Source organism: Sus scrofa, chromosome 8 (genome assembly GCF_054392235.1).
Source record: "Sus scrofa isolate SSC_HxYL_T2T_F1_AM1 chromosome 8, Sscrofa_HxYL_maternal_Yorkshire_Landrace_v2.0, whole genome shotgun sequence".
NCBI classification, from domain to species: domain Eukaryota; kingdom Metazoa; phylum Chordata; class Mammalia; order Artiodactyla; family Suidae; genus Sus; species Sus scrofa.
This window is the reverse complement of record NC_139390.1, coordinates 33032090-33051534: the sequence shown is the minus strand read 5'-3', so window position 1 is coordinate 33051534 and position 19445 is coordinate 33032090. Positions and strand designations below refer to the sequence as shown.

General features: G+C 38.8%; 1 protein-coding gene across 2 annotated transcripts in view; it reads right to left on the bottom strand.

Annotated features, from left to right (window-relative positions):
- Nucleotides 1-14003: 14003 nt before the first annotated feature.
- Nucleotides 14004-19445, bottom strand: part of SLC30A9 (solute carrier family 30 member 9) — a 54598-nt gene continuing 49156 nt past the window's right edge. The window contains exons 17-18 of one of the 2 annotated variants that reach the window (XR_014811823.1): nt 16648-16761; nt 14004-15476 (exon numbers count right to left, since the gene is read on the bottom strand). Coding sequence is in view for 1 of the 2 variants with exons in the window: in NM_001137632.1 (NP_001131104.1) it covers nt 15432-15476; nt 16648-16761 (159 nt within the window). In the remaining variant the exon portion in view is untranslated. 2 annotated transcript variants of the gene reach the window in all.

The following is a 19445-nucleotide window of genomic DNA, read 5'->3' as shown; positions in this document are numbered from 1 at the left end:
TCGAACCTTCGTCCTCATGGATGCTGGTCAGATTCGTTTCTGCTGAGCCATGGTGGGAACTCCCATGATTCCAGTTTATCTCCACTGTTGGCTTATTAGCTGTACCTCTTTGTATGTGTGCATGTGTGTGTGTTTAGTGGGTGCTCTATGATTCACTATGTATCTAACTTATCACAGTTTGCCTTGAAATAAAGGCATAACAGTTCATTAGTAGTGTTAGAATCTTACAGTGCACCTCTTTCTCCATTCCTGCCTTTTTTTTCTTTTTTTTTTTTCTTGCTGTTTAGGCCGTACTTGCAGCATACGGAGGTTCCCAGGCTAGGGGTGGAGTCGAAGCTACAGCTGCCGGCCTGCACCACAGGCACAGCAATGCGGGATCTGAGCCCCATCTGCGACCTACACCACAGCTCACAGCAACACCAGATCCTTAACCCACTGATTGAGGCCAGGGATCGAACACGAAACCTCGTGGTTCCTAGTCGGATTCGTTTCCACTGCTCCACAACGGGAAGTCCTCTGTTCCTGTCCTTTGTGCTATTGCTGACATATATTTTAATTCTGCATTTTATGGTTTTTTGAACTTGATTCCATTTTGGTCAAAGAACATACTTTGTATGATTGAAATGCTTTTAACTTTATTGACACATGCTTTATAGGGAACCATAAAAGCATGGTCTTTATTGGTAAATATTTCTAGTGCCCTTAAAAGAATGCATTTCTGTTTGGGAATGTTTGTTCTTTGTTCATTGCTTTGTTTTGGATTTATTATGATTCCTTTTTTTTTTTTTGTCTTTTTAGGGCCGTACCCACAGCACATGGAGGTTCCCAGGCCAGGGGTCGAATCAGAGCTGTAGCTGCTGACATGTCTGTGACATACACAGCTCACAGCAACGCTGGATCCTATAAATGTCAACTAGGTCAGGTTAGTTGATAATGTTGTTCTCATTTTCTACATGCTGATTTCTCCGTCTGCTTCTATTGATTATTGTGAGAAGGGCATTGTATAGATTTATCTATTTCTCTTTTAGTTCTATCAGTTTTGCCTCATGTTTTGAAGCCTTTTGATAATGAGACTGATTCCTTTCACCAAGAAACCAGAATATATGTCTTCAGATAAGCATTATTCCTCAAATTAGTAATTACCTTGAAAGGACGTGAACTTATAACAATGTTCATATCATTTTTAGGGCTCCTTCTACAAAATGAAATAATGAGCGGCAAACACAAAAGAGCTTTCACTACAGTGTTCTGTATTTTTAACCCCAAATAATAATAACCAGCTTATGCAACCATTGTATTCATCAGTCGTGGATCCAGCCAGTTTTGACTGCTTCCCCTAAAAGTCAACTTAGTGGCATTCTCGTTGTGGCTCATCGGGTTAAGAAACTGACTAGTATCCCTGAGAATACAGGTTTGATCCCTGGAGCTCAGGGAGTTTAGGATCTGGGATTGCCAAAAGCTGCAGCGCAGGTCACCGATGCCACTTATATCCCGCATTGCTGTGGCTGTGGTGTAGGCCGGCAGCTGCAGCTCCACATCAACCTGTAGCCCAGGAACTTCCATATGCCTTTAAAAAAAAAAAAAGTCAGCTTATCCTCAAAAGATGAAGATATCCATCATTTCATCAAGCCTATTTTTACAAATGGGTCACAACTACTCTAGTTAACTCCCAAGCAGGTGTACCACACATATCCTAAAGATGGCAGCATTGTTAGAATAAGAGGATAGCCTTACAAGGGATTCTTTTTAAAGAAACACACTGATTTTTTAATGATTACTAAAACTACTATTGATATTTTTATGGTCATACTTTGGATAAAATTCCAAATTTACTCCCAGTAATTAACTATGTATAAAAGCATGGTTTTCCTCCCCTTTTTTTCGCTGCACCCATGGCATGTGGAAGTTCCCGGGCCAGGGATCACACCCGTGCCATAGCAGTGACCTCAGGCAGAACACCAGATCCTTAACCCACTGAGCCACCAGGGAACTCCAGGAATGCATTCTTTATTAGAATTCAGTGATTTTTTTTTTTTTTTTTTTTTTTTTTGGTCTTTTTGCCATTTTCTTGGGCCGCTCTCACGGCACATGGAGGTTCCCAGGCTAGGGGTCCAATCGGAGCTGTAGTCACCGGCCTACGCCAGAGCCACAGCAACGCCAGATCCAAGCCATGTCTGCGACCTACACCACAGCTAACGGCAACGCCGTATCATTAACCCACTGAGCAAGGCCAAGGATCGAACCCGCAACCTCATGGTTTCTAGTCGGATTCACTAACCACTTCGCCACGACGGGAACTCCTAGAATTCAGTGATTTTTTAAAAGGTCTTTCAATTTTACAAGCATGATACCTACCAAATGTCTTTAGAGATACATTTATTGTAAAAGATGAGGTTTTGGGGTTTTTTGTCTTTCTAGAGCCTCACTCATGGCATATGGAAGTTCCCAGGCTAGGGGTCAAATCGGAGCTACAGCTGCCGGCCTACGCCACAGCCATAGCAATGCCAGATCAGAGCATGTCTGCGACCTGCACCACAGCTTAAGGCAATGCCAGATCCTTAGCCTACTGAGCAAGGCCAGGGATTGAATCCAAATACTCATGGATACTAGTTGGATTCTTAACCCACTGAGCCACAACAGAAACTCCTAAGAGATGAGATATTCCTGTGCCCATAGGCTGCATATGCAACATCAGAAAATAATCTTAGCCTTTGATAGTCAAAGTGTGATCCACAGGCCAGCAGCTTCAGAATTAATTACCTATGAGCTCATTAAGAAAGCAGAATCTCAGCCTCACTCCAGACCTACTGAATCAAAAAAGCTGCCCTTTAACAAGATTCCCAGGTAATAATGTGTATGCAGGTTTAAATTTGAGAAACACAGCTCTAGCTGATCCTATGAAGAGATAGCAAAATTTACAATGCCAATGAAACAACTAATGAAGATAAGGAAATTCTTTTCTGAAAGAAGAGTCAGCGATGACTCTTTATTAAGGAGAAAGTTAATTCTGCAGTTAAGTTTTAGCCATGTAAATCTTCAAGAGGAATTCAGCTGAATTGAGACCAGAGATGAGTTTCAAAAAACTAAGTAAACCATTAAACTCCTAGAAGAAAACTTAGGTAGCTGTAGGAAAAAAACCATAGGTAGTAAACTCTTTGACCTTGGTCTTGATGATGACTTTTTTGGATTTGACACAAAAAGTGAAGACAAGAAAAGTAAAAACAAAAAAGTGACACCACATCAAAAGAAAAGGCTTTTGCGTAACAAAGAAAACCATCAACAAAATGAAAGGAAACTGAGTTCCCTTCATGGCTCAGCGGTTAAGGAACCCAACTAAGATCCACGAGGATGCGGGTTTGATCCCTGGCTTCACTCAGTGGGTTAAAGATCTGGCGCTGCCGTGAGCTATAGCAGAGGTGGCTTGGATCCCACGTTGCTGTGGCTGTGACATAGGCCAGCAGCTGTAGCTCAGATTCGACCCCTAACCTGGGAACTTCCATATGCCACAGGTGTGGCCCTAAAAAAGCAAAAAAACAAAAACAAAAAAGAAAGAAACCGGAGTTCCCGTCGTGGCACAGTGGTTAACGAATCCGACTAGGAACCATGAGGCTGCGGGTTTGATCCCTGGCCTTGCTCAGTGGGTTAAGGATCTGGCGTTGCCGTGAGCTGTGGTGTAGGTTGCAGATTCGGCTCAGATCCTGTGTTGCTGTGGTTCTAGTGTAGGCCAGTGGCTACAGCTCCAATTCGACCCCTAGCCTGGGAACCTCCATATGCCGCAGAAGCAGCCCTAGAAAAGGCAAAAAGACAAAAAAAAAAAAAAAGAAACCTACTAAATGGACAAAATATTTGCAAATCACATATCTGATAAAGGGTTAATGTCCAGGATATATATAAAGAACACATGCAACTCAAGAACAACAACAAAAAAAGAGATTACAAAAGGAGCACTTTAAAAAGAATGAAATAATGCCACTTGCAGCAAAATGGATGGACCTGGAGAATATGAGCAAGTGAAGTCGGTCAGAAAGAGAAAGACAAATATCATTATATCACCTATATGTAGAATCTAAAATATGACACACATCAACATATCTACAAAAAAAAAAAAAATAGACTCATAGAGAACAGACTTCCAGTTGCCAAGGGAGAGGGGAGGTAGGGCAGGGAAAGACTGGGAGTTTGGGATTAGCAGAAGCAAACTATTATAGATAGGATGGATAAACAGCAAGGTCTTACTGTATAGCACAGGGAACTCTACTCAATGTCCTGTGATAAACCACAGTGGAAAAAACATGAAAAAGAATGTACACATATGCCACCGAGTCATTTTGCTGTACAGCAGAAGTTAACACATGGGAGTTCTCTGGTGGATTAGTGGGTTAAGGCTCTGGCGTTTTTACTACTGTGGCTTCCGTCACTGCTCTGGCGCAGGTTTGATCTCTGGCTTGGGAATTTCCACATGCCATGGGTGTGGCAAAAAAGAAAAAAGGGGAAGAAAAAGAGAGAACCTGAAATAAATGTTGCAACTTTCATTTTTTTAAAAAGGGAGGGGAGTTCCTATTGTGATTCAGCAGATTAAGAACCCAACCAGTATCCATAAGGATGCGGGTTTGATCCCTGGTCTTGCTCAGTGTGTTAAGGATCCAGCATTGCTGCAAGCTGCAGTGTAGTTCACACATGTGGCTCGGATCCCACATCCCTAGCTCTGTCTGTGGCGTAGGCTGGTGTAGGCTGGCAGCTCTGATTCAACCCCTAGCACAGGAACGTCCAGATGCTGCAGGTGCAGCCCTAAAAATTAAAAAAATATAAAATTTAAATGAAAAGTAAAAAAAGAAGAAATTTCACAACATTGTTAAGTCAACTATGTTTTGATAAATAAATATGTATATACCTCTACTTTGGAATATTATTCAGCCATGAAAAGGAAATCTTGCCATTTGCAGCAACATGGATGGAGCTTGAGGGCTATTATGCTAAATGAAATAAGTTAGAGAAAGACAAATATTATATGATCTCACTTACACGTGGACTATAAAAAAAAAAATCTCCAAACTTACAGAAACAGTTGCTAGAGGCAGGGGTGGGGAAATGGTGAAAGGGGTAAAGACATCACAAGCTACAGACCTTCCAGTTATAAAATAAATAAGCTATGGGGATATAACACACAGCATGGTGACCATAGTTAACAATACTGGGAGTTCCTGCAGTGGTGCAGGGGGTTAAGAATCCAATTGCAGTGGCTCAGGTTACCACAAAGGTGCGGGTTCTATCTGGAGGCCCAGTGCACTGGGTTCAAGAATCCGGCGTTGCAGATTCGATCCCTGGCCCAGGAACTTCCATAGGCCGAGAGTGTGGCCATAAAAAATAAAAATAAAGGTCAAAAAAAAAAATCAGTACTGCATTGCGTATTTGAAAAGTGATAATAGAATAATTCTCTCTCTCTCTCTTTTTTTTTTTTTTTTTTTTTTTTTTTTTAGGGCCGCACTCATGGCATGTGGAAGTTCCCAGGCTAGGGGTTGAATCAGAGCTACAGCTGCTGGGCTACATCACAGCCACAGCAACACTAGATCTGAGCCACGTCTGCGAACTACACCACAGCTCACGGCATCGCCAGATCCTTAACCCACTGAGCAAGGCCAGGGATCGAACCTACATTCTCTTGGATACTAGACGGATTCATTTCTTTAGAGTTCTCGTCACGAGAAAAAAAAAAATGTAACTCTGTTCGGTAATGGATGTTAACTGCACTTGAGATCATTTCACAGTGTATATAAGTAGTGAATCATTATGCTATACACTCAAAATTTATATAACGTTATATGTCAAATATAGCTCAATAAAATTGAGTAGCTTATACGAAAGTTGAAGCCTTCTCACCTGAAAACACTGCCAGGCTTTGAGGGGTGGTCCTACTGCAACAACCAGTCCATCTTTAGGACACAGCAAGGCCTTGGGCTCAAAGAAGTGAAGGTAGTTAACAGATGCCAGGAGGAATCTGGCTGGGCTGGGACAGAAAAGAAGCCCCAGCAACAAATGAGGTGGAAACAGTTGTGACATCTATTTCCTTCTGGAGGTCCAAACGTTTCCCCTTTCAAAATAAACTGAAGGGAGTTCCCGTCGTGTCTCAGCAGTTAACAAATCTGACTAGCATCCATGAAGACGCAGGTTTGATCCCTGGCCTCGCTCAGTGGATTAATGATCTGGCGCTGCCATGAGCTGTGGTGTAGGTCACAGACTCGGCTCGGATCCTACATTGCTGTGGCTGTGGCGGAGGCCAGCAGTTACAGCTCCGATTCAACCCCTAGCCTGGGAACCTCCATATGCCCTAAAAAGCAAAATAAATAAATACAAATTAAAAAAAATAAACTGAGAAATTCTATATCAAATACAACTGCCGGTAAAATTTTAAATTGATTCCGTCTGAGTTTAACAGCCACCTCTCCTCTCATCTCTTACTAAATCATCTTAAAGCTACATCTAGAATTCAGTAAGAAAAATTACAATAAAAATGGGTTTTAGAGTTTTCCCAGATTTATTTACTATTTCTACCGGGAACAGATAAATCACAGTTCAGAGCTCCAGCAAGAAACAATATCTCGAAGCTACACTGAGGAGGAGACAAGTTAAATATACTGAACCACCAGAGACACTGTAGACACCATTTCAAAATAGGCATGAGACTCTGATCCATTATGATTCTCCAGATCCAGCAGGGATGTAGCAAAGTGGAATTCGCTCAGTATTGACGGCAAGAATCAATCTGTCTTAACACTCAGGTTCTCAGGAATGGAAATGCAGTCTGATATTCCTGTTAGAATGAGACTGTATTAGCCTAATAGGGTACAGCTACCAGGGATCAATACCATATTTCTGTCCACATCCCTTCCCTCCTTCCTGGAACAGCACCCCGCCACTGCGCTCTCTGTGCCTGACCTGAAAGGGCACTTCCTCACGGAAGCTTTCTTACCCCCACTGCCTAGGCAGTCATGAGGTAGTACTGTGCTTAGTGGCACAGGGCACTCAAAGTTGACAGTGAGGGTGTTGGTGAATGCAATAATTGAAGCTCAGTTTTTAAAATTTCTTTTTCGGAGTTCCCGTTGTGGCTCAGTGGTTAACAAATCCGACTAGAAACCATGAGGTTGCGGGTTCGGTCCCTGCCCTTGCTCAGTGGGTTAAGGATCTGGCGTTGCCATGAGCTGTGGTGTATGTCACAGACTTGGCTCGGATCCCACGTTGCTGTGGCTGTGGTGGAGGCTGGTGGCTACAGCTCTGATTAGACCCCTAGCCTGGGAACCTCCACATGCCACTGGAGCAGCCCTAGAAAAGGCAAAAAGACAAAAAATAATAACAAAATTTCTTTTTTAATTTTCCGACGTCATAAGAGAAGCACTAGTCTTCTGTGACAAATGTATAATCTATCGCATCAACCAAATGGAGGTGTCAAGAAGGCAACTGAACTTGTGAGCCTGGAGTTGAAGGAAGAGAATCCAGGGCTAAATAGTGGTTTTTTGGTTTTTGGTTTTTTTTACTTTTGTCTTTTTTTGAGGCCGCACCCGCAGCATATGGAGGTTCCCAGGCTAGGGGTCAAATCGGAGCTGTAGCCTTGTTATTGAGTATGGAGGTCAAGGACAAGTTTAGTGGCGAGAGAGTGACAAAAGCCTGATTGGGGGGAGTTCCCATTGTGGCGCAGCAGGTTAGGAACCCAACATAGCATCCATGAAGACGCGAGTTGGATCTCTGGCCTTGCTCAGTGAGTTAAGGATCCGGCATTGCTGTGGATCCAGAGCCACAGCAATGCGGGATCTGAGCCGCATCCTCAACCCACATCACAGCCCACGGCAACACCAGATCCTTAACCCACTGAGCAAGGCCAGGGATCGGAACCTGCAACCTCATGGTTCCTAGTTAGATTTGTTTCTGCTGCGCCACGATGGGAACTCCAAATAGTGGTTTTTTAAGTCATGGGATTGACTCACTCAGTGAATAAATGCAGACAGAGAAGAGACATAGCCCTGGGACACGCCACTTCTTGGAGGTAAGGGAAATGAGGAACCACTTGCAAAGGAGACTGAAAAAGAATGGCTGTTGAGGTAGGTGGGAATCTCAGAGAGTGGGGTTCTGGAAGCCAAAGATTCAGGGTCAAAAGCGACTGATAGATCACGTAAAATCAACATGTAAGATCAAGCCTTGTTATTGAGTATGGAGGTCAAGGACAAGTTTAGTGGCGAGAGAGTGACAAAAGCCTGATTGGGGGGAGTTCCCATTGTGGCGCAGCAGGTTAGGAACCCAACATAGCATCCATGGGGACGCGAGTTGGATCTCTGGCCTTGCTCAGTGAGTTAAGGATCCGGCATTGCTGCAAGCTGCCTCATAGGTCACAGATGCAGCTCAGATCCAGTGTTGCTGTGGTGTGGGCCAGGCAGCTGCTGCTTGATTCGACCCCTAGCCTGGGAACTTCCATATGCTGCGGGTGTGGCCATTAAAAAAAAAAAAAAAAAAAAAAGCCTGATTGGAGTGGGCTGCTGAGAAAATGGGAAGAGTAGTGAGTTATAAACAACCAAGTTAAGTCTCTTGCTGTAAAGGGAAACAGAAATGGAAAAGTAGTCGAAGGGTTTTTTGGTTTTGGGGTGTGCGTGTGAGAGAGAGAGAGATTTATGTTTATTTTAGTCTATTTTTCGAAGATGGGAGCAATAAGAGCACATTTGTAAAAATCCAGAAATTTTGTGAACATCTTATTTGTTGCCAAACTTAGGAAGCTTAAGTGAACCTGAACCTGCAAAACGAAACATGCATGAATTCTTTATGGACATTGTTCAGAATATCTTCCATTAAATTGACTCAAATTAGGATCTCAACATCTTCTATACTTGAAATAGCCTCTCATCACTGGCTCATGTTTAGCAATTGCTTGGTTCTGGTCCAGACGGTTCTTAGTGATCCCAAAAAGGACCGAAGCCATAGCCCTGAGTAATTCCTCTGTTCTTGTCCTGGGAGGAGAGAATGATCCAGATGAGACATCCACTACCCTTGACCATCAGGACTGATTCATCTTATCTGGTTGACAACACTCTCATATCTTCCTTCTTCTAGAAGGGTCCCTCAGGCATCTAATATAGCATACGTGTATCACAGTATATAGTACATTCATTTACTATTCAAAAATCCTGGAGTCCTTAAGAATTAGGCTCAGTCTACTCTGCCTGAGCTCTATAAATGGAACAACAAAGCCCTAAATGACACCACATATGTTTACAACAAGGTCTCCTGAATATTTTTAGCCAAGTTTTGAGACCTACTGCTGGAGAGACAGGGGAGGGAGTAATGGTCCTTTCAAAATATTACTGCTTATTGGCAATACACCTGACCCGAGAGTTATAATGGAGATGTGCCATGAGATTAATACTTTCATGGCTGCTAATACAACATCCACTCTGCAGCCCATAGATCAAGGAGTAATTTCAACTTTCAAATCTTATTTTAAAAATACATTTTATAGAGCTGTAGATAGTGATTCCTCTGATCTATCTGAGCAAAGTCAATTGAGAACCTCTGGAAAGAAATCACCATTCTAGATACTATTAAGGGCATTAGTGTTTCATGGGAAGAGGACAAAATATTAACAGGAGTTTGGAAGAAGTTGATTCTAAACTGCACAGGTGACTTTGAGGGGTTCAAGACTTAAGTGGAGGAAGTAACCACAGATATGGTAGAAATAGCAAGAGAACTATAATTAGAAGTTGAGCCTAAAGATGTGACTTTATTGCTGCAATCTCATGTTAAAAATTTAGCAGATGAGAAGTTGCTAAAAAGAGCAAAGAAAGTGCTTTCTTGAGATGGAATCAATTCCTGGTGAAGATGCTGTGATTATTCAAATAACAACAAAAGACTGGAACTATTATGTAAACTTAGTTGATAAAAGAGTGGCAGGGTTTGATTGATTCCAATTTTGAAAGCTCTACTATGGGTACAATGTTATCAAACAGCATTGAATACTACAGAGAAATCGTTTCACAAGGGGGAATCAAATGATGCAGTAAACTTCATCATCATCGTATTTTAAGAAACTGTCACAGCCACCCTTAGCTTCAGCAACCACCACCAGTCAGCAGCCATCAACATAAAGGCAAGACGCTCCACCAGCAAAAAGCCTCCCTAGAGGCTCATGATTAGCATTTTTTAGCAATAATTATTTTGTGGGGGCTGAGCTCACAGCATGTGGAAATTCTTGAGCCAGGGACTGAACCTGAGCCACAGTAGACAATACTGGATCCTTAACCTGATAAGGTACCCAGGTACTCCAACAATAAAGTTTTTAAAATTAAGGTATGTATGGGAGTTCCTTTGTGGCTCAGTGGCTAAGCATCCAGTGTATGGCTTGGATTGCTGCTGTGGTGAAGGTCCTGGCTCAGGAGCTTCTACATGAAACAGGTGCAGCCAAAAAAAAAAAAAAAAAAAACATATATATATATATATTAAGGTATGTACAATGTGTGTTTTGTTATTGTTGTGTTTTTGTTTTTGGTATTTTTGCCTTTTCTAGGGCTGCTCCCGCGGCATATGGGGGTTCCCAGGCTAGGGGTCCAATCAGAGCTATAGCCGCCGGCCTACACCACAGCCACAGCAACGCGGGATCTGAGCTGTGTCTGCAACCTACACCACAGCTCACTGCAACGCCTGATCCTTAACCCACTGAGCGAGGCCAGGAATCAAACCTGCAACCTCTTGGTTCCTAGTTGGATCTGTTAACCACTGAGCCACGACAGGAACTCCTGTACGATGTGTTTTTAAACATAATGCTATTGCATACTTAACAGACTATAATGTAAACATAATTTTAATGTGCACTGGGAAACAAAAAATTGTGTGACTTGCTTTATTTTGATAATTTGCTTTACTGCAGTGGTCTGGGAACGAACCCACAGTATCTCTGAGGAATGCTTATGTGTGTGTGTGCATATATATATATATGTATATGTGTGTGTATATATATGGTACCTGGCATAAACAGCTCAAAGAATCCTGTTGATAGCTATTATACATAACAGGTATGTTTTCACTTTAAGTCTATTTTAAAAACTCTATAAGCCCTTAAAGACGCAGATACAATTTGTATTTTGCTACACAAATTCTAAACTGTAGTGCTTCTATTTTCAATATATCTTGATTTGGGGGAGAGAATAATGCCGTCTCAAAATACCAAATTATTTTGAATCATTACCTTGGTTTAGTTTCTTGTGAAAAAGAAAACAAAGTTGGAATGCCTATAGGATTAATATAGAATTTGGCCTGGATCCCAATGCAGGCTGGCCCTAGATTCTAGCTTTTTGTTTTTGTTTTCGTTTTTTAAGGCTGCACCTGTGGCATATGGAAATTCCCAGGTAAGGGGTCAAATCAGAGCTGCAGCCCTCTGCTTATACCACAGCCACAGCAATGTAGGATCCGAGCCGCATCTGCGACCTACACCACAGGTCACAGGAATGCCAGATCTTTAACCCACTGATCGAGGCCAGGGATTGAACCTGCATCCTCATGGATACTAGTTGGGTTTGTAACCTGTTGAGCCATGGCAAAAATTCTGCTTTTGGTGTTCTTAATTTACAAAAATTTTTTTTCACCTAAATATACTACATAGACACATCATAATAGAAATAACGCAATTAACATGTTTAAATAATCTTATTTTGTCACAATGTAGTGATACTATGTATCACTGAGGGTTATAACTTTTTAGATTTGTACTTCACAGAGCACATGATATCCTAACAGTATATTAGTAAGAGTTCTCTTTATAGTGAAAACGAATTATAAAATGATTAAGAGCTGTTCTATCTTGATTTTGTAAAATGAGGACAGCCACAGATAAGTGTACTCAAGGCAAAATGAATTCTGTTCAAAACAAAGTCATGATTTTTAAGGTTTGCACATAAGGTAAGGAAGTATCTATTTAACAAGCACTTATTTATGGGGCGGGGGGAACCCCAGACTAAGAGGGGAGCTGCTCTTATTTACACACAACATTTATTAAGGGACCAGGAAAATCTTAACCTGCTTCACAGACAGATGAAATACAATAGAAACAAAATTTTTCTCTTTTCCAAAAAACTAAGTCTAAGGATACTTAAATGCAAATATAAAGGCTGCCAGACTAATGTTTTATATAAATGCCTTCCAAAGTTTCATTTCAGAGACAGAGATGAGGGATTTAGGGGAGACAATCTTTGAATCAACATTTTACCTTCAATTCTTTGCTTCACTGACTTCTGACAGTTTGGCAAATTGGGGGTCATCACATTTAAGAGAAATGCCAAAGCTTGACAAATACAATCTAAGAAAGATAGTATAAATTCCAAATGCCTGTGCAATTTTCTGCAGTTTCCAGCATTCTACCTCAAAAAGTTATCAGATTTAAAACTTAAGCCATTTCCTTTAGGTGGTATAATTTTAGCAAAAAGCATTATCTAAAATATGGGATAATTAAGGTAATACCAAAATCATATGCCCCAAATTCAAGTCTAATGCCATTTTGTTCTGGGTTATTTGGCATGTGCGTGCGTGTGTGTGTGTGTGTGTGTGTGTGTGTGTGTGTGTGTGTGTAGGAGGATGCATGCAGATATGAACTTTAATTTTGGAAAAAACTTGAAAATTTTCCAATTTGATTCTTACAATGTCCTCAGTATTATTATGTTCAGGTATCTCCCTCCTTGGAATTGAATACTAAGCCAACATGGTCCACTTAAAAACAAGTCTCCATCCTTCACGCTCCTTCTGCCATGGTCTAGAAAAATGTGCCACCTTCCAGTTTGGGACCGGCTACAGAGAGTCAGAACTAAAAAACAAGTATACTCACTCACCTTTGATAGTTTCCAGATTTCAGCTTAGTACAAACAGGAATCGTGGCCTTGACTGATCTCTAACATTACTTTTGCAATTATTCTACTAGAGAAGCTATTTTTCTTTAAAATATTAAAATTTATATGCTTAAATATTCAAACATTATGTATAAGGGCAACACTTAAAATAAGAAGTATTAATTTGGAAAAAAAACACAAATAAGAAAACTGAACAACTAGATATCATCTTTAAAGAAAGGGGGCCAAATTCTCTGGTTTCAAAATTCAAATTTGATACTAATTTAGAAGGAAAAAAAAAAAAAAGGACCAGTGATGTCTGTCATACACTTCCTGATTCCAAAAGATACTCAAATTCCTAGACAGGCTGTACTTCTTTCTGTCGAATTTCACTTAAACTTCAAAGTATCAGTAAAGAACAGAACTGGAAAGGACAGAAACATAAACCTTCAATTATTATTTAAGAATTGGGATGACTTCAATCAAAATCCAATTAGAAAACTCAAAGAAATAGCAGGAATTGGTCTATTTTAGGGAGTCCTTTAAAAAAACCTACCATTTGGAATAACTTCTGCACAAGAACGTTGAGTTTTTTTTTTTAATGAGTTAATATTCTTGTCTAGCTATGTAAATTTTTTCAGAGTAATTTTACTAAGAGGACATTGGTTACCATTTGGTACCTTCCCATATGGCCGTGACACAGAATAACAAAATGGCGGGTGGGAAAGGGAGGGAGGAAGACACAGAGGGTAGAGAGTGAATTATACCGGGTAAAAATGTTTTTTAAAAAGTAGTGTGGAAAATAAAAAAAAAAATATTAAAAAAAAAAAAAGATGGGGGAAAAAATGTAATTGTAATGTATACATGTAAGGATAATCTGACCCCCTTGCTGTACAGTGGGAAAATAAAAAAAAAATTATTAAAAAAAAAAAAAAGTAGTGTGAAGAATCTGAAACCATAAGAACAGAGAATCAGATTGTGTTTGTGTGTATGTGTACAAAACAATTTTATATCTCAAAAAATAAAACTGGAATGTTATTTCACTTAAAATGCACAGCATGCAAATGCTTTATAATGGCAAGAAATGTACAGCAATGTAAATTTTCACAATTTTCCAGGAAATGACATTTCTGAATCAAAAAAATTACCATTACAAACCCTTTAATCAAATGTTTATTTTGTTTCCAGCATTACAACTTGCTATAATTCATTAACTTCAATCCAAGTAAGTCATTAAGACACTGACTTAAGTAGGTCCTTAAACACACCATTATGCAGCCAAGAGATTATCCACCCGGCCACCACTCCTGCATGGACAGTGCTCTCGGGCACTTGAACAATTTAAAGTGCATATGAATTGTTTTGATGAATGGAGACACAGCTGTAGTTCTGCACTAAACTTTCAATTACTGAATTGCATGTTTTTTCACCTTGATACCTTATGATCATTAGAAAGCTACTTACATAATGTTATGATCATACATTATGCTAAATGCCCATTTGTAACTGGAAGAAACTCACTTGACAGACACACTATTGACTATGATAGTATACAAAGTCATGGCCACAAGTTTCTGCATGAGAGTTTTACTTCTCTACCTTTCTCTTAAAGCAAGAAAGATTCCATAGTTCAAATTTACATAAGTAGTGCCTCTTTTAAAATAAATTAAAAATAAAATGCTGTCCTGTCTGTAAATTATAAATATTTCTAGTCCATTTTACAGAATGTTAAAATGCTTATAAATGTAAATACACATTACGGCACTGAAGCCAGTTAAAAAACAAAACCAAAAAAAAAAAAAAAAAAAAAAAAAACACCAGCCATCATACTGGTCCATGGAAATATCTAGGCTTATTTTCTATTTCCTATTATTGGAAAAATTAAACTGAATAAGGAAGAAAAGCAAAGGAGAGAAAAGACATTTTACAAAATGGCCAATAGTGATGACTTCGAAGAGTGTACTGAAATGTCCTCCTTCAGTTCGGTAACAGCCCCTTCTGGAATGAACGGTTATGGATAAACTAGGTTAGGAGAGTGCTCTTCCTAGTGCTCCGGGCAAAATTACGAGGTTTGTAAAAATCACCTCCACATTCTGGAAGGAAAGACAGACTTTGAAATGGAGTGAATGTTTTAAAAACCACAAACTACGATTTAGTCATAATGTTCAAGATTGACAGGTTTTGATGGAGTGAAATCTTCAGCGGGAACCAAATTAAAAGGCATAATCTATGGACACCCTTATTTTTACCAGTGTGAAGAAAGGAAACATGATTGCAAGGTATGATACACACTGACAGCTAAAATGAGAAACTATGAACAATTTAAATAACTAAATTACTTCCTGGTGGAACATAAAAACATGATTTCCAAACTGATTCAACTTGAAATATATCTCATAGAACTAAGAAGTTATTTTAGTTGTGTGGCCTGATGAATTGTCCTTTATATAAATATTTCCTCCATTTAAAAAAAAACAAAAAACAAAAACCAGCTTCTGAATGGCGTTGACTCCTTCAGTGTGGGATAGTAGTCTCAGCAAACTTGTTTCCAAGCTCCCTCAAAGGTGATTCATTCCATCAAGGCTATAGTATTTCCAAATCTACATGTCGAACTTCAGGATTTCGTTTCTGGAAGGAAAAATCACCACCATATTAGTAATAGCAAAAGAGAACCTTCTGTTTCCTTTTATTTTTTCTAGATCTCTAGAGCCAAAGAAGGGAGTTCCCATTGTGTGGCTCATCAGGTTAAGAACCCAACTAGGCCCATGAGGATGCGGGTTTGATCCCTGGACTTGCCCAGTGGGTTAAGGATCCAGGGTTGCCACAAGCTATGGCGTAGGTTGCAGATGTGGCTCAGATCCGGTGTGGCTGTGGCATAGGCTGGCAGCTGTAGCTCCAATTTGACCCCTAGCCTGGGAACTTCCATATGCTGTGGGTACAGCCCAAAAGAAAAAAAAAAAAAAAAAAAAAAAGACTAAATAAATAAAGTCAATAACATTTGACCAAACTTTTCACTGTAGCATACTAGCAAGAGAAATATTTCATAGGAAAAAAAACATAAAATCAATAGATGAACAGACCAATCGCACATCATAAACATTACAGTCCAACCTCTTTGAATCTGTTCATATATGTTCATTAATACAATAATGGATTAAGAATCTAGCATATGCCAAGGATTGCAGAGCTATGGAAATATGTTCATTTGTGGTGAAAATCACTGTAAAACAATAACAATCAGAAAGACTAAATTGAGGAATTTCTGATATAGCTCAGAGGTAACAAACTCAACTAGTATATGTGAGGATGTAGGTTAGAACTCTGGCCTTGGTCAGTGAATTCAGGATCCAGCGTTGCTGTGAGGTGTGGTGTAGGTCACAGACTTGGCTTGGATCGGCACTGCTGTGGCTGTGGTGTAGGCCTGCAGCTATAGCTCCAATTCGAGCCCTAGCCTGGGAACCTCCATATGCCGAGGGTGTGGCCCTAAAAAGACAAAAAAAGGACGAACAAAAAACCTTTGATTATTTTAGAAACTAAGCAAGCAGCAGCAAATGGTGGCTAAGAGTAGGAAATCTGGAATTGAACAACAAAGGTTCAAATTCCAAGTTGCCTCCTTCCTTGAATATATTATCCAACTTCTCCAACCCAATCATTTTCTCACCCATTAAGACTATATATCATGGGGTTACTGAGAAGATGAAAGTACACAAGTGATGGAATTTGCACAGTGCCTGACACAGATAAGTACTCTAAAAGTAGTTAACATTGTTATCATATTATTTTTATGAAAATATCTTACTTTCAGTTCCTTCTCAAGTCTGTCTACTTCAGCTCCTAAAGTATCAATAATATTTTCTCCATGTTTAAGCATAAAGGTCTCTAGTTCTTCAGGAGTTTTCACTTCTTGAATTTCCTATAAAGAAAATAATAGCAGAAAAACAAAAAAAAAATTCTTAAAAAAAATGATAACAGTACCTAAATAATTTCTTTTAAAAACTGTAACAAATACCATTAAGTTTAATGAAAAATGAAAAACTTTCAAGCCATAGGCAATGCACTACCTATTTCCAAAAAAAAAAAAAAAATCTCAATTCGAGAAAAAAACTGAGTACAATTTTCCACGGAGGGAGCATTACATAACTAGTGGGAAAACAGACTATTCAGTAAATAGTGCTGGCGAAATTATTTTTCTATAGGAAAAAAATACTAAATCCCTACCTCAAACCATTAAACAAACAAATAATTCTAAGTCAATTGAAAACCAACCATAGCATTTTTAAAAGGAAAAAATATTTTTATGATAATGGGATAATCATTTCTCAAGCAAGATAATAAAAAAGAGAAAAAAAGTGTAAATTTGACAAAACTAAAAACCACATTAAAACTGTACAACAAAGTGGGATAGTAACTTAGAAAATTATCTGCATATACACAACAAAGAAGTAGTACCCAGCTTATTTAATAAAAATAAAACATTTACAAATCTGTCAGAATAATATAAATTACATCAAGAAAGAAGCAAGTTGAGGGACTCCCTATGGTCAGTAAATTTCTATGCTTATTAACCTCACTACTACCAGGGAAACATAAATTAAATCAACAGGACACTATTTCCTATCCTTTCATGGTGGTAAAAAATTTCAAAACTCTGTCAATATAGGAGTTCCCGTCGTGGCTCAGTGGTTAACGAACCCGACTAGTATGCATGAGGACACGGGTTCAATCCCTGGCCTTATTCAGTGGGTTAAGGATGTGGCGTTGCCATGAGATGTGGTGTAGGTTGCAGATTTGGCTCGGATCTGCCATTGCTGTGGAACAGGCTGGCGGCTACAGCTCTGATTCAACCCCTAGCCTGGGAACCTCCATATGCTGTGGGTATGGCCCTAAATAGTCAAAAGACAAAACAAAACAAAACCTCTGTCAATACAATCTAATAAGAAGGTGAAGAAATGGAAACTTTGATACATTGATGGTGGAAGTTAAATTGACACACTTTGGAGAAGAGTTTACCAATACCTAAGTTGAAGACAGGTTTACCCAATGGCTCACCTATTTTAAATCTAGCCATGTGCTACCCTAAAGAAATTCTTGTACATGTGAACATGTACGAGAATTCCATTGCGGTATTGTGCCCAACAGTTTAAACCTGGAAATAATATAACTGTCCATCAAGGGGGGACTGAATAAATAAACTGCAAGATATTCATAAGGTGGAATATTATATAGCAATTAAATTAACTAGAGCTATATATATATTAATGTGGAGGAATCTCAAAACCATACTATTAAGCAAATTGGAGAGGAAGTCATGATATGAGCAAACTGTAGAGGAAATCATATGATATGACACCATTTATATCAGTTTTTAAACATTTAAAGTATTAAAAATAAACTAAAATATTATTTTGTATATATATGTGTGTGTGTGTATATATTATATATATATATATATATATTTTTTTTTTTTTTTTTTTTTTTTTTTTTTTTTTTTGGTCTTTTGTCTTTATAGGGCCGCGCCCGTGGCATATGGAAGTTCCCAGGCTAGGGGTCTAATCAAGATGTTGCTGCCGGCCTACACCACAACCATAGCAATGCTGGATCCAAGCCACGTTTGCAACCTACACCACAGCGCACAGCAACAGTGGATCCTTAACCCACTGATCGAGGCCAGGGATCGAACCCGCAACCTCATGGTTTCCTAGTTGGACTCGTTTCCACTGTGCCACAATGGGAACTCTAAAAATATTATTATATATTATGCTAAGAAAAATATATTGAAAAGCATAAAAATCAGAATGGAAATGACAGGTACTAAATTCAGGATAACTGTTAGTTCAGGGGATAGAGAAAAGAGGATGGGATCTAAAAGGAGAAACATAAAAAAAATTATTAAAAAAAATAATAATAATAAAAATAAAAGGAGAAACATGAGCTGTAACTATTTTTGTAATCATTTCTTTCTTTTTTTAAGATCTTAAGAAAATAGAGTAAAATGTTAATAACTGACAAAAGCAAATGGTAACCTCTGCTCTGATAATATAATAATTATCCCTGTAAATTTTCTTTTAAAGTACTCTTAAAAAATCATGGGTTCTGGAGTCACAGAGATCTAAATTCTTATGATTCTATATTATGGCTCTGTAATTTTAGGCAAGATACTTAATCTTTCTGTGTCTGAATTTGCCTATATATAAAAATGAAATATTATGTGAAAAAAAGTATATGTATGACTGGATCACTTCGCAGTATAGTAGAAACTGACAGAACACTGTAAATCAAGTATAAAATAAATAAATAAATAAAAATCTTAAAGTAAAAAAATACAAAAAAGAAAATATTACTTCTTTATCTCACTGGTTATTGAGAGTAAATGAGGTAAACACATAAAATGCCTGGCATATAACAAGCAACTTAATAGTAAGTTAGCTCTTCTGAACCATACTTTATAATAAAGAAAAGGGTCTTTGTCAAATTTCGGAACCCTAAGAAGCTGAAAGCTAAAGTGACTTTAAGACCTATAAAAGAAATGGTTTTATTTTATTTATTTAGTAATTTCTCAAAAAAACAGAAACAGAACAAAACAAAAAAAGAAGTAAT